This window comes from Dipodomys spectabilis, unplaced genomic scaffold (assembly GCF_019054845.1).
Source record: "Dipodomys spectabilis isolate Male_0828 unplaced genomic scaffold, ASM1905484v1 ptg000163l, whole genome shotgun sequence".
NCBI lineage: Eukaryota > Metazoa > Chordata > Mammalia > Rodentia > Heteromyidae > Dipodomys > Dipodomys spectabilis.
In genome coordinates this window covers 20,416,888-20,431,607 of record NW_024870840.1, presented here as the reverse complement: position 1 = coordinate 20,431,607, position 14,720 = coordinate 20,416,888, and the positions used below count along the sequence as shown (strand labels likewise).

At 53.2% G+C, this 14,720-nt stretch overlaps 1 protein-coding gene across 2 annotated transcripts; it reads right to left on the bottom strand.

Annotated features, from left to right (window-relative positions):
* Positions 1–4,443: 4,443 nt before the first annotated feature.
* LOC122119200 (pyridoxal phosphatase) lies at positions 4,444–12,936 on the bottom strand. 2 transcript variants are annotated; one of them, XR_006149517.1, is made up of 3 exons: positions 12,338–12,936; positions 5,931–6,510; positions 4,444–4,454 (listed from the first exon to the last, which is right to left on the bottom strand). XR_006149517.1 is itself a non-coding variant. In XM_042693208.1 (2 exons), the coding sequence occupies exons 1-2, from the start codon at positions 12,909–12,911 to the stop codon at positions 6,194–6,196; spliced, it is 891 nt and encodes a 296-aa protein (XP_042549142.1). In that variant the 5' UTR covers positions 12,912–12,936; the 3' UTR covers positions 5,250–6,193. The 2 variants fall into 2 exon arrangements, 1 of the variants encoding a protein (XP_042549142.1); XM_042693208.1 differs by lacking the exon at positions 4,444–4,454 and having other exon boundaries at positions 5,250–6,510.
* Between the last annotated feature and the right edge of the window lie 1,784 nt (positions 12,937–14,720).

The window sequence follows — 14,720 nt, the reverse complement described above, 5'->3', positions numbered from 1 at the left end:
TAACTCAGGGCCTGGGCACTGTCCCTGAGCTTCTTTTGCTCAAGGCTAGAACTCTACCACTTGAGCCACAGAGCCACTTCCAGCTTTTTTTATTTTTGTCAGTCATGGTGCTTGAACTCTGGGCCTGGGCACAGTCCCTCAGTTCTTCAGTTCAAGGCTAGCACTCTACCACTTGATCTACAGTACCACTTCCAGTTTTCTGGTGGTTTATTGGAGATAAGAGTTTCACGGACTTTCCTGCCCAGTTTGGCTTTGAACCGTGATCCTCAGATCTCAGCCTTCTGAGTAGCAAGGATTACAGGCATGAGCCACCGGTGCCTGACACTTTTCCTGTTTTGTGTGATACTGAGGAATCAAGCTCAGAGCTTCATGCATGCTAGGCAAGCACTTCACCACTATGCCACCTTCCCAGCCCAGTAAGAATTTTTTTTTTTGGGGGGGGGGTCCTGTTGTGGGGCCTGAACTCTGGGCCTGGGTGCTGTCCCTCAGCTCTTCAGCTCAAGGCTAGCACTCTACCACTTGAGCCACAGCACCACTTCTGGCTTTTTTTTTTTCTGCTTATGTGGTGCTGAGGAATTGAACTCAGGGCCTCATGCATACAAGGCAAGCGCTCTACCACTGAGCCACCTTCCCAGCCTAGTAAGAATTTTTTTTTAAAAAAAGCTTAGAAATTATTTTGAGACCTGAAGACCAAGTGTCATTGGCTCCAAAATAACCAGCAAAAAAAAAACAGGGCTTGAGGTGTGGCTGGTGGTAGAATGCCAGCCAAGCAAGTATGAGGCCCTGAGTTCCAACCCTATTACTGGCAAAAAAAAAAGTATTGGCTCTGAAACACTTAAACTGCAAAGCTGAAATTAATGTTTTGTGTGTTCAAAAGTATTGGAATATTAACTTGCTAGTTATAAAAAATTCATTGCTTTTGGAACTTGTGAGCAGGGACAGAAGAGAAACTAGGGGAAAGTAAACGAAAGGGGGACATTGTCCAAGAATTGTACTCGGTGTTTGACTTACGGAATTGTAACCTGTCTGTACAACACCTTAATAACAACAATAAAATTATATTTTAAAAATTCATTATATTTGAAAACAGTTTTGTAGGTTGGGTTTTTCTTTGAAAGTGTTTGCAAGTATTCCTAGAGACCAGTGAGCTCTAAGTTAGATCCTGAGAACCAAGTCATACCCAAAGCAAATTTCCTTCAAAAGTAAGTAGAATGGGCTAAGAAGGTGGCTCAGTGGTAGAGTGTTTGCCTTGCATGCATGAGGCCCTGGGTTCGATTCCTCAGCACCACATAAGCCATAAAAGCCAGAAGTGGTGCTGTGGCTCAAGTGGTAGAGCGCAAGCCTTGAGCTGAAGAGCTGAGGGACAGCGCCCAGGCCCAGAGTTCAGGCCCCACAACCAACAAACAAAAAAGAGTAGATGGCTAGGTTGGTGAGACACACATGTAATCCTGGCCCTTGGGAGGCTGAGGCAGGAAGATCTTGAGTTCAAGGCCAGCCTGAGCTATATAGTGAGACCGTGCTCAGAGAAGAGGGTGGAGATCTGGCTCACATGGTAAAGTGCCAGCCAAACAAGAGCATGAGGCCCCAAGTTCAAGACCTTCAAAGAGAGAGAGAGAGACAGTGAGAGAGAGAGACTCTAGAGAGAATCTTATTTCCACAGGTTGCTCTGTGCAGGCTTCATCTAGCCCTGAAGATGATTGTGCTACTACATTCTGAAGGACAGTCTGGGTACAGAACAGCCATGAGCTACTTGAACTCAGTTTGGAGATGGCTTATTCTCAATTGTGCATAGAGAGGTAAAGACAGTTCTGAGTGATGGCAACATGGCCTGAGACAGCCTCAGAACAACCCAGAAACTTGCAATGTGTTGTCTGCAGTAGCTGGAGAATCAAATGGGTATGGATTTCAGTATTCACGACAATCACACAGCTTTGATAGAAGAGCTGACAGCGGGACACAGGGCAGTCAGGAGTGACTTGCGCAAAACGAACTGTAGTCTGATTCCTTCTACCCACCCAGCAGTACTGGGGGTGGGTCAGGGCCTCTATTTTCCTAGCAAGTACTCTGCCTCCTGAGCTATACTTCCCAGTCTGAACTTTGAGGGGGGAAATGCTATGTAATACAAAAACTAAGAGAAGCAGCATTGGCCAGTTCTCAAACAATGCATGAAATGGGCTGGGAACGTGCTCAGTGGTAGAGTGCTTGCCTAGCATCTAGGAAGCCCAGGTGTGATTCCTCAGTACCACATAAATAGAAAAATCCAGAAGTGGTGCTGAGGCCCAAGTGGTAGAGTGCTAGCCTTGAACAGAAGCAGCTCAGGGACAGTGCCAAAGCCCTGAGTTCAAACCCCAGGGCTTGGGGGGGAGGGTACAAAGTGACACTAGATGCCTGTGTACCTTCCATCACCTGCCTTTACACTAAAACACCCATTTTTGGGGCACTAGTGGCTCATGCCTGTAATCCTAGCCAATCAGGAGGCTGAGATCTTGAGGACTACGGTTCAAAGCCAACCAAGATAGGAAAGTTTGTGACTTTGGTTCTTTTGTTTTTGTTTTGCCAGTCCTGGGACTTGAACTTAGGGTCTGGGCATTGTCCCTTTGCTCAAGGCTAGCACTCTACCACTTGAGCCCCAGTACCACTTTCAGCCTTTTCTGTTTATGTGGTACTGAGGAATCGAACTCAGGGCTTCAAGCATGCAGCGCAAGCTCTCTATCAAATAAGCCACATTCCCAAAAGGCCAGAAGTGGAGGTGTGCCTTCAGGGATATAGTGCAGGCTTGAATGAAAAAGACAAATGAGAGTACCCAGGCCCTGAGTTCAAGCCCCAGTACCGACACAAAAAAGAACGAGTCCTCAAAGACCACACCTCACTTCCCATCCATGATCCCTCATTTGCTTGTTGGTTACAGGGCTTGAACATGGGGCCTGGGTGCTATCCCTGAACTCCCTTGCTCAAGGCTAACACTCTGCTACTTTGAGCCACAGCTCCACTTCCAGTTTTCTGATGGTTAATTGGAGATGAGTTTCACAGACTTTGCTGCCTGGGCTGGCTTTGAACTGTGATCCTCAGATCTCAGCCTCCTCAGTAGCTAAGATTATAGTTGTGAGCTACCAGTGTCCAGCTCATGATCCCATAAGCATTTCAAGTAGCAACTGTTGAGAACAAATCTTTTTTTTCTTTCTTGTGTGCCAGTACTTTGACTTGAACTCAGGGCCAGGATGCTTTCACTTGGCTTTTTCACTCAAGGATGCCATCCTAGCATTTGAGCCACAGATCCACTTCTGGCTTTTTGGTGGTTAACTGGAGATTAACCATCTCATATTTTCCTGTCTGGGCTTGCTTCAAACCACAGTCCTCAAATCTCAGCATCCTGAGTAGCTAGGATTACAGGCGTGTCACTGGTGCCCAGCTTAATGAATGTATCCTTAGTTTGGGATGTGGATATATCCTTATGTTTTCTATGATGTGCTGGAAGTCCACATATCAAGTAACTAGAAACCTCAACTCCTTTTAAAAGGAAGAAAAGCTTTCAGTTGGCAAGACTCTGGAGCTAGAGTTCCTGTGGTAGATTCATCCAGTACTTCAAAGAAATCACCTAAGATCTGTGTCCTGCCTGGCGCCAGTGGCTCACGCCTGTAATCCTAGCTACTGGAGAGGCTGAGATCAGGGGACTGATTCCAGACCAGCCTAGGGTATGCTCCAGGCCCCTTCTCAGCCAGCAGGTGGGTCTGGTGACACACACCTGTCACCTAGCTATAGGAAGCATAAAATAGGCTGGCCCAGGCAAAAAACAAGATCCTATGTCAAGAACGGCCAGGACAGTGAGGCAGTGATACCTCATGCCTGTAACCCCCTTCAGGAAGCTCAGGTCTGAGGGTCTCAGTTCAAAGCCAGCACAGGCAAAAAGTCCATGAGACTCTTACCTCCAACTAGCCACCAAAAAGCTGGAAACAGACCCATGGTTTAAGTAGTAGAATACCAGCCCTGAGCGAAGAGGTGAAGGGAAGAGTATAAGGCAGAGTTCAGGGGACACACACACACATATGGTAAGTTCTCAATGGACAGTGGGCAGGAGTGTCCCACATCTCCAGCACAGGTCAGTGACTCACACCACCACTGTTGGGACCAGCACTGCCGGCCGACCCTTTGGGCATTTGACTCAAGCCACTCCAGTGAGAATCTGCCCTGGGGAGCTGGGGGGCCCAGCACGAAGCCCTGAGAAGTGCTAGGCCACTTGCTAGGCCTCTGCAGGTGGCACGGAGTCTGTCACAGGCAGGCACTTCTCTCTAGCTTCACGAGGGAGTTAGGGCTGCTAGGATCTCCGATCCCCTGTGGACGGGCTAGACAAGGCCTCTGGGACTCTGAAGCAGGAAGGAGCCTGAAATGCAAGCAGGCCCTTTGCAATCATTGCCTAGAGTGCACTGCGCACAGCCTCTGCCCTCAGGCTGGCAGGCCTCTCCTCTGGGATGCCTCAGAGATGACACAGTGGCCTACACATGTTTAGCACCAGGAAGCTGACCAGCAGCTCCTTGGGTGTGGCCACTGCATCTGATCCCACAGGTAGAACCCTAGCCTACATTCTCCTGTCCCAGTTTCCAGTGGGAGCCACAGCCTCCTGGAGTTGGCTCAATGTCAGTTACTGACCAGCTGTGTATTCTGGGTAAATGTGCGTAGCCATTGTTTCTTTGATTTTTTTTGGGTCCGGTCGTGGGGCCTGAACTCTGGGCCTGGGCGCTGTCCCTCAGCTCTTCAGCTCAAGGCTAGTGCTCTACCACTTGAGCCACAGCGCCACTTCCGGCTTTTTCTGCTCATGTGGTGCTGAGGAATGGAACCCAGGGCCTCAGGCATGCTAGGTAAGCGCTCTGCCCTATAGCCATTGTTTCTTATAGTGCTGGGCCAGCTCTCAACGGCTGAGCTAGTCCCAATCCTTCATGTCCCTCCTGACCCGACTGCTGGCTCACTGGTTTTTGCTTTTATGCTTGAACTCAGGGCTTGGGCTGGTTTTGAACTGTGAGCCTGATTTCAGCTTCTTGGAGTAGCTAGGCTTGCAGGCATGAACCCCTGGCGCCGGCCTCACTAGTGTTCGATGGACTGAAACAGATTGGCAGATGAGGGCTCAGCGGTGCGTTAAGAGCAGCTCGGTCAGCTCTGTGCCCTTGAAGTCCAGAAATGAGATGGCTCGGGCAGCGGGTGGTGAAGGCAGCACTGGGGACAGCAGTCTCCCCTGGGGCCACGGACTGGAGCAGACAGACACTCCCAGGGGCACTTTATTAAGGACTGGTTACAACGGGGAGAGGGAGTGGGAGGGCCCAGCCCCCACCTACTGGCACATAATAAATAAATAAATAGCTGGACATGGGCTTGGGGAAGGTGGCACAACACTGACACGGGGGCCGGGGGGGGGGGCGGGCAGACCCCCTGCTCAATTGTGGCCATTGTCAACACTGGACAGGGGCCGTAGAGGGATGGAGCTCTCCACAGCAGCCCCGAGGTCCCCAAGCTTTGTAGAGGAGTGTCTTCATACTCAGCCCCATATTTATTTACTGAAAATCTGGACTTTCTGTCCAGCCAATTGCAGACTGCCAAGGAGCCACTGTCTCCCCGACTTCCACACTGTTCTACCGGGGGTCTAAGAGACCAGTGGGTGGTTACTCGGTGTCCCCAGGTCCTAGGACATGCAAGGATGGCCATAGCTTGGCTTCTGATGGGTGCACTGGGGCTCGAGGACAGGCGGGGGTCACTGCTCCTCTTGGGACTGATGGCAGGGACTCACTGTCTGTCACTCATCCTCCTTTGGTTTCCTAAGACAATGGGCTGTGGCTACCCAGACCTCCGACTGGCCAGCCGGAGCTGGAGGGCCCCCTGGTGGTGGCAGGGCTCCCGGGGGACCTAGAGACAGGGAGGAAATCAAGTGTTCAGGGTCAGGGAACCTTCGGTGGGCACCAGGGCCCATTTTTCGCAAAGGGCAGTGGACAGGGCAGGAAATAAGGCCACCTGGTTGGGTCAGGCCAGGGGAGCCTTGGAACAGCAGGGCCCAGCCACTGTCAGGGCAAACCGCCCCTGGGTCCCAACCCCACCAAGGTGAAGAGACAGGCCAGGGCACCCACGGCACAGAACGTGGTTCACAAGGCATGAGCCCCGCGTCTGTCCAGGGGGCTCAGGGCGCGGGAGGGAGGGCGACAGGTCAGTGGGCTCAGTCCCCCAGCCCGTCCATCAAGTCCGCGATGCTCTCCACGTAGTAATGGGGCACCAGGTCGTGCCGGCCAGCCGCTAGGTAGGCCTGGGCCTCCTCCAGGCGTGAGACGCCTGTGAGTGTGAGCACGGTGGTCATGCCGCAGCGGTGGCCGAAGAGGATGTCGGTCTCCAGGCGATCCCCCACCATGAGCGTGCGGGCGGGGTCCATAGGGACGTGCTCCGTGATGCACTCGAACATGTAGGGGCTGGGCTTGCCCACTATCAGGGCCTGGCGGCCTGAGGCTGTCTCCACAGCAGCGGCCAGGCTCCCTGTGCCTGCAGGACAGGAGATCAGGTCAGTGCTCACAGGCCGGGTTCCAGCCATTACACCACAGTCCTTGGGACAGACTAGTTGTAGCTTGCTGCCTTAGTTTCCCCATCACTAATGAGCAGATGGATGGCACCTGCCACCTGTGGGTGCTGTGGGCGTACAGCAGCATGCGCACAAGCCTGCTTCGGTCCGCTGTTTCATCCTGGCAGCTGTGTGCCTTTGGGCAAGCTGCTTAGCCTCTCTCACTTCCATGGGGACCCATACCACTGCCCAACAGGGATCTGAGCAGACCTGCCCCCACACGTGCTGTGGGCACCACATAGGCAAGTGCTTGGCCAGAAGTGGCGCTCACTGCTCCCAGAAACCATCTGTGCTCCAGGCACAGGAAACTAGCCTGGTCCCCCACGAACGCACCAGGGCACAGCATACCGCACCCCTAACTCAGTGAGCCTCTGGAGGGCAAGCCTCCAGAGGGAGAGTGGTAGCCAGAGAGAATTCCAGCTGGAGCCAGGCTCCACGCAGTCCCTCCCAATCCATGGGGCCTAACAACAAACAGGAGGCCTGTTCAGCCCTGACACCCATCCCAGCACCTCCCGCGGGCACAGTGAGGCCGCCGTGCCTGCCTCAGCCAGAACATTCTGTGTCCCTGGCCAGATGACAATGGGCTGCTGGGTAGGCCCCCGACCGGTGGGGAGGGCGCAGCTCAGGCTTGTTAACTGGTCCAGGTCATACAGCCTCCTGAGGGGCAGCAGGACTTGCATTTTTAGGAATTTTGTGAGCTGGCTATGGAAGGAAGATACTATTAAAAAAGTCTCATGGGGAGCTGGGAAGGTGGCTCAGTGGTAGAGTGCTTGCATGCATGAGGCCCTGGGTTCGATTCCTCAGCACCACATAAGCAAAAAGAAAAAAAGCTGGAAGTGGCGCTGTGGCTCAAGTGATAGAGCGCTAGCCTTGAGCTGAAGAGCTGAGGGACAGAGCCCAGGCCCAGAGTTCAGGCCCCACGACTGGACCCAAAATAAAAAAGTCTTATGGGAGTAATGAAACATGTCTATAATTCCAGCAACTCAGAAGGCAAAGACAGGGGGGTTAGGAGTTCAAGGCTAGCCTAGGGTGGCAAAGTTAGTGGGACCCTGTCTGAGTTGGATATGGTGGCTTGTACCTACAGTTCCAGCTACTCAAGAGGTGGTGATTGGGAGGCCTGCGCTTTGAAGCCAGCCAAGGCAAAAGTTCACCAGACCCCATCTCAACCAATAAAAGCTGGGCATAGGGCTGGGAATGTGGCTGAGTGGTAGAGTGCTTGCCTATCAGGATGAAGCCCTGGGTTCAATTTCTTAGTATCACATAAACAAAAAAGGCCAGAAGTGGCACTGTGGGCCAAGTGGTAGAGTGCTAGCCACGAACAAACTCTCAGGGACAGTGCCCAGGCCCTGAATTCAAGCCCCAGGACTAGGAAAAAAAAAAAAAAAAAAAACTGGGCTTAGTAGTGTGTGCCTCTCAGCTATGGAGGAAGCATAAATAGGCAGATCACAGTTCAGGCTGGCCCGGACAGAAAGCAAAGCCCTATGCGAAAAATAACGAAAGCAAAAAGGAGTTGAAGACATGGCAAAGTGATGAGTGCTATCCTAACAACTGTGAGGCCAGGCCCTGAGTTCAAATCCCAGCACTGTCAAAAAACAAGCAAAAGGGCCAGGGGTGCAGTGTGACTTGACGCCTCCCAACATGCCCAGGCCTGGGGCTCAACACACAGCCGTCAACCCCAAACTCAAGGAAACCAAGTGCTGACAGCAGAGAGTCCCCCCTCCTCACGGTCGCCCACATTTCACTGTTACCTGTATGGTGCGCTACTAATAGGGAAGTCTTGCGTGAAGGTGTCTACTGCACATTGCTCCCCAGCTCTAAGATGGGGATCTCACACTGGCAGCTCCAAACCAGCCATTATGCCAGGAACCAGCCAATGGCATAAGGAAAGGCTCGCCTGGCCTGATGGTTAGGCCTCCCGTCCTCCTTGCAGCTGCCCCCATTCTACTTAGTTAAGCAAAGGGGGGAGGAGCTATGCAACACCTTGGCCCGAGGTCCCCAGACAAGTCATTCCCCAGTTTCACAGGATCAGGGCAGAACCTGAGCTGCTAAGCTAGCCTGGGGCAACACTCTTGGAAGGTTCCTCCCTAATATCTGCCCTAGAACATGCCCACATTAGTTTGTCTGAAAAGTTAAGGATGGAGTTCAGGGCCTAGTGCATGCTAATAAGTACATGGTCTACTGCTAACCCATTCCCCCAGCCCACCGGTTTTCTTTTCTTTTTTCTTTTTGCTGGTCCTGGGGCTTGAACTCTGAGTCTGGGTGCTGTGCCTGAGATTTTATGCTCAAGGCTTCAAACAAGCTCTACCACTTCCAGCTTTTTGTGGTTAGCTGGAGAAAGAGTATCAGGGACTTTTCTGTCTGAGCTGTCGGCCTTCTGAGTAGTTAGGATTACAGGTGTGAGCCACCAGCATCCACCGCTAGTTTTCTTTTTCTTTTTTTTTGGGGGGGGGGGGGGGGCATCAGGTCGTGGGGCCTGAACTTGGTCTGGGCGCTGTCTCTCAGCTCTTCAGCTCAAGGCTAGCGCTCTACCACTTGAGCCACAGTGCCACTTCCAGCTTTTTTTCTTTTTGCTTATGTGGTGCTGAGGAATCGAACCCAGGGCCTCATGCATGCAAGATAAGAGCTCTACCACTGAGCCACCTTCCCAGCCCCCACCACTAGTTTTCTTAAGAACTGAACAGGAGCTGGGCACTGGTGGCTCATGCCTGTAATCCTAGCTACTCAGGAGGCTGAGATCTGAGGATCACGGCTCAAAGCCAGCCCAGGCAGGAAAGTCCACATGAGGCTTCTATCTCCAATAAACCACCAGAAAACTGGAAGTGGCGCTGTAGCTCAAGTGGTAGAGTGCTTGCCTTGAGCTGAAGAGCTGAGGGCCAGCGTCCAAGCCCAGAGTTCAAGCCCCACAACTAACCAAAAAAAAAAAAAGAACTGAATAGGGTTGTAATCCTAGCTACTCAGGAGGCTGAGATGTGAGGATCAAAGTTCAAATACAGCTCAGGCAGAGAAGTCTGGGAGACTCATATCCAGTTAACCACCAAAAAGCTGGACGTGAACCTGTGGCTCAAGTGGTAGAATGCTAACAGAAAAAGCTCAGGGATAGCTCTCAGGCCCTGCGTTCAATCCCAGGACCAGCACAAAAACAAAAACAAACAAAAAACTGGGTAGAAAGGGAAGAAGAGCAACTTGTCTCGGTGCTCAAAGTTACTCCAGGATGAGAAGGATCACACTGCGTCACCCTGAAGTATTTTTCCTTAACTCAGTAACAGTTCCAGCTATGAGTCCCTTCCATTCCCACCAAGACAGTGATGCCTGCGTCCCACCTTCATCACTGGCCTAGGCCTTACCCAGGCCGTACTGTAAGTCAGACACTGAAGACAGTTGTACAGCGATGAGCCCTACCCTGGGGTGGGGTGGACAGCAGGGAGCAGTGCTATGACCATGACCGGCTCTCTGCCTTCTGGGACCTCATTAACTCACATTCAGCCAACCAAGGCTGTTGCATGCCTTGTACTGACATGTTTCTGAGACAGTGGGCATTTCTGTTTGTAGCACAAGGTAGTAACAAGGTAAGCACACCAGAAGGCCCATGGGGAGAGGGGTGTGTGGCAACGTCATCATTTAAGATTTCTGTGTATGGGCTGGGAAGGTGGCTCAGTGGTAAGAGTGCTTGCCTTGCATGCCTGAGGCCCTGGGTTCGATTCCCCAGCACCACATAAGAAAAAAGAAAAAAGCCGGAAGTGGCGCTATGGCTCAAGTGGTAGAGAGCTGGCATTGAGCTGAAGAGCTGAGGGACAGCGCCCAGGCCTAGAGTTCAGGCCCCACAACCGGACCCAAAAAAAAAAAAAAGATTTCTGTGTACAATAGGGCCTTTGTTAATACTGTGTGCATGTGTTAGTGCTGGGGCATGAACTCAGGGCCTTTTGTCCCTGCTCAGCTTTTTTGTTCAAGGTTGGTACTCTACCACTTAAGCCACAGATCTACTTCCGACTTTTTGCTGGCTAATTAGAAATAACAATCTCCTGTATTTGTCTGTCCAGGATGGCTTTAAACCAAGATCCTCAGATCTCAGCCTCCTGAGTAACTGGGATTATAGACATGAACCACCCACCATACCTGGCATGGGTTAGTATTTCTGTACCACCTTTTCAAAGCTCTATCAGTTGTACCCAAGGACCACAGAAGTGGATTTTTTTTTTTTTGGGGGGGGGGGGGTCCAGTCGTGGGGCCTGAACTCTGGGCCTGGGCGCTGTCCCTCAGCTCTTCAGCTCAAGGCTAGCGCTCTACCACTTGAGCTACAGCGCCACTTCCGGCTTTTTTCTTTTTGCAGATGTGGCGTTGAGGAATCGAACCCGGGCCTCATGCGTGCAAGGCAAGCGCTCTACCACGGAGCCACCTTCCCAGCCCCCACAGAAGTGGATTTAAGCCTCTGTTTCCCCAGAGAGGCAGAGCTCATCACAAAGGGGGAGGAGGGATGTGGGTAAGGTCTAGCCTTACTCCAGTGAGGGCAGCAGGACAAGACAAAGGCCCTCTCCTTAGATCTAAGGGAAACAGGTTCACGTTGTCAAGTTGCAAGTAAGTCCCAGGACAGATCAGAACTACAGTCCTTCCCTCATCCCATCCTAACACTGATCTATCAGCTCACTGTCATGGTGGAGTGCCACCTCCTCCAGGAAGCCTTCCCAGATCCAAATCCCACCATATACACATCTACTTCACCCCACTCACCAACCATCCTGGGCTCCCAGGACTTTGGATCAACAATGGTCTGCAAAGGGCCAGCATAGGAGTGACACAGACAGGGGGCATCAGGCTCTGCTGCCTCCAGTTCTAACTCACAGAGGGGCAGCTGAACACCCGAGGTTACAGCATCGAACAGTGTCTGGGAGGAGGAGACTCCAGTCCAGTTCCCCTGCTCTATCACTAGCTGGCTGAGCTCACATTCCCTCTCTTAGCCTGCCTGCCTTTCTTTCGTTCTTTTTTTAAACTGGTTCTTGGGCGTGAACTCAAGGCCTGGGTGCTGTCCCTTGGTTTTTTTACTTGAGCCATAGCTCCACTTCTGGCTTTTTGCTGGTTAGACAGAAAGAGGCTCTCAGACTTTCCTGCCCCAGGCTGGCTTTGCACGGCGATCCTCAGAACTCAGCTTTCTGAGTAACCAAGTGCACAGGCTCAGTCTCAGTTTAACTGAGAAATGGGATATTTCCATCTCTGATTTGGACAAACAGACATGGAGGTGATACCCAGAACTGGCTACAACTCACAGGCGTGTGAGCCCCTCCCACCTATCACAGACCTGGCTGGACGCTGGCTTGGTGGGTACCCTGCACCCAGACGGATGCTTGGAGGTTATGTAACCCAGTACATGGATCACACAGCCGGCTGGACCTCGGGGCCAAACTCCACCTGCCTCCATCCGGCTGCCTCCGATGCTGTCCCAGCCCTCCCCAACCTCCCTCCCCAGGACCACCCTCCTAGGCTCTTCTCCCTCCCACCTATCCCCTGGGGGCAAAATGACAGGAGGCCAGTCCCTAAATGTCCACAGACAGGGATCCGTCTCTCAACTCTCTCAAGTCACCACAGGCCCCAAGTTTGCTCATCGGTCAAAAGGGGGACCCCACCCACCGCCGCCCCCACGCACAGGTGGCCCCTGCGGGCCCTGCAGGGACACGGAGGCTCCCTAGCATCCCCGATCCCCGGCCCTAGGCCTGGAGGCGCCGGGGCAGGACGCCCCTCCGCCGCGGGCTCCCCGCTCACCCGGGGTCCGGCTGCCGTCGCTGAGCGGGTGCCAAGGGTCGCGGTCGGTGGCCACGAGCAGGCAGTCGGGGTCGCGCAGGTGCGCACACGCCTCGCTCAGCTTGGAGAAGGAGAAGTGCTCGTCGTAGCCCACGAGCACGGCGCGCACGCGCGAAGGGGCGTCCGGGGGGTCGCCGGGGTCGCCCGCCAGGCGCAGCCCCGCGGCGCGCAGCTCGGCGCGCAGCCCCTCGCCGCCCAGCACGAACACGGCGCCCGGCGCGCCCGGCGGCCCCGGCAGGCGCTGGCGCAGCAGGCGCGCGGCGCACACGGCCGAGCTGAAGAGCTGCTCGGCGCGCGGCGCCCCGAAGCCCAGGCGCGCGAAGCGGAGGGCCAAGTCGGGCCGCGCGCGCCGGCTGTTGTTGCTCACGAACAGCGTCGCCTTGCCGGCCCGGGCCAGCCGCTCCAGCAGCTGCGGGGCACCGGGCACGGCGCGCTCGCCGTTCCACAACACCCCGTCGCAGTCGAACAGGACGCCCTGCGTCCGGCCCAGCACGTCGCGCAGGCCCGCGCCGTGAAGCTGCTCGCAGCGCGCCATGCAGCCGGCTGGCCGCTCGCACGACCGCGCCGTTCTCCCTCCGCGGGCACGGCGTGCTCGGGCCAATTCGCGTAGAGCCAATCGGCGCACGAGAAGGGCTGGAGGGCAGGGCCACAGCTTGCCTCGCGGCCAATGGGAGAGAGAGTTTCGGAGAGGCCTGGGGCCGCTAGCAAACGGATCTGGGAAAAAAGGGCGGGATCTCCGCAGCCACTGAAGACCAACAAAGAACTCGTTTGGCCGCTATCCCCGCCCTCTTTCTCTGTTAAACCAATCGCCGCCAAGTTCCAACTTCAACTGTTCTCTTATAGGGTAGGAGTCCTGGAGACTGACGCTCTTTTTAACTAATAAAGAGCAAGGAAGAGGAAAGGCGGCTCCGCAGCCAATCAGAAGCTTAAGAGAGCTGGTTGCTAGGACGAAAACAGATGCGAGCCGGTCGCCGGTGGCTCTCGCCTATAATTCTAGCTTCTCAGAAGGCAGCTCTGAGGATAGCAGTTCGAAGTCAGCCCGGAAAGGGAAATTTATGAGACTCTTATCTCTAATAAACTACCCTCCCCCTAAAAAAAAAAGCCAGAAATTAAGCTATGGCTCAAGTGGTAGAAACTCAGGGGGTTGGAAATGTGGCTTAGTGGTAGAGTGCTTGCCTAGCATGCTTGAAATCCTGGGTTCCATTCCCCAGTTCCTGGGTTCCATTCCTCAGTACCACATAAGCAGAAAAAGCCGGAGGTAGTGATATGGCTCAAGTGGTAAGAGTACTAACCTTGAGCAAAAGAAGCTCAAGGACAGTGCCCAGGCCCTGAGTTCAAGCCCCAGGACTGGCAAAAAAGCTCAGGGACAGTGTCCGTGCCCAGAGTTCAAATGTCATTGACTTTGGAACGTTGGAACCTACCTTTCAGAGCAAGGACCTAAAACACGTGCTAGAGCAAGTGACTGAGGTTCTCCTGGACACTGGGGACACTGGAGTCCTCTACACTAGCAGTAGACCTTTTTATGTGGGTGCTGGTCTTGAGGCTTGAACTGAGGACCAGAGTGCTCAAGGCTAGCACCCTACTACTTGAACCACAGCTGCATTTCCAGCTTTTTGTGGTTAATTGGAGATAGAGTCTCACAGACCTTCCTGTGCAGGCTCTGAACCTTGATCCTCAGATCTCAGTCTAGTGAGTAGCTAGGATTACAGGAGTAAGCCACTCAAGCAGGCTTATACTTACTTTTTTCACATCTTATTTATGTTCAGTAAATGCAAAGATTGTACACGTACAGCTCTGTGGCTTTTGACAAATGATTTCTTAAAATCTGGAAGCATAGCTGGAACCAAGATTGTCAAGTTATGGTTGGGATGGGCAGTGTTTAGTTGCTGGCCAATTGTTCTGGGTGATGACAACTAAGTGGACCCCACGGAGATTGAAGGGGTGGCACTGTGGTGGTTTTGGAGAAGGGGCTTCTGATATGAAGAAAACTGCAGATCTTAGGTTTAAATGTGGGGAACTGTGTTTTCGAATTGCAAGGTTGTCTGCCAATCTCAGAGAAGGTGCTGAAGATGTGATCCCCACCATAGAACTGCTGGTGCCGAAAACAATACAAGAGAACCGCACCTTTGAGGTTCAGCTACACTGTTCCCTCCTGCTTCAGACCTTTGCTTAGGTTTAGGTGGTCTCCTGGGCCTAGAATGTTCCACCAGGTGGGCTATAGGGGTAGTAGACTGCTAAGCTACTGTTTCGCTTCTGTATGCCAAAATGTATAGGAGTGACCCAGCTCTTCAGAATCAGAGTGCAGTGGGCATTCAGCTCAGAGGAAGGTCCAAGTTGCTGTCAC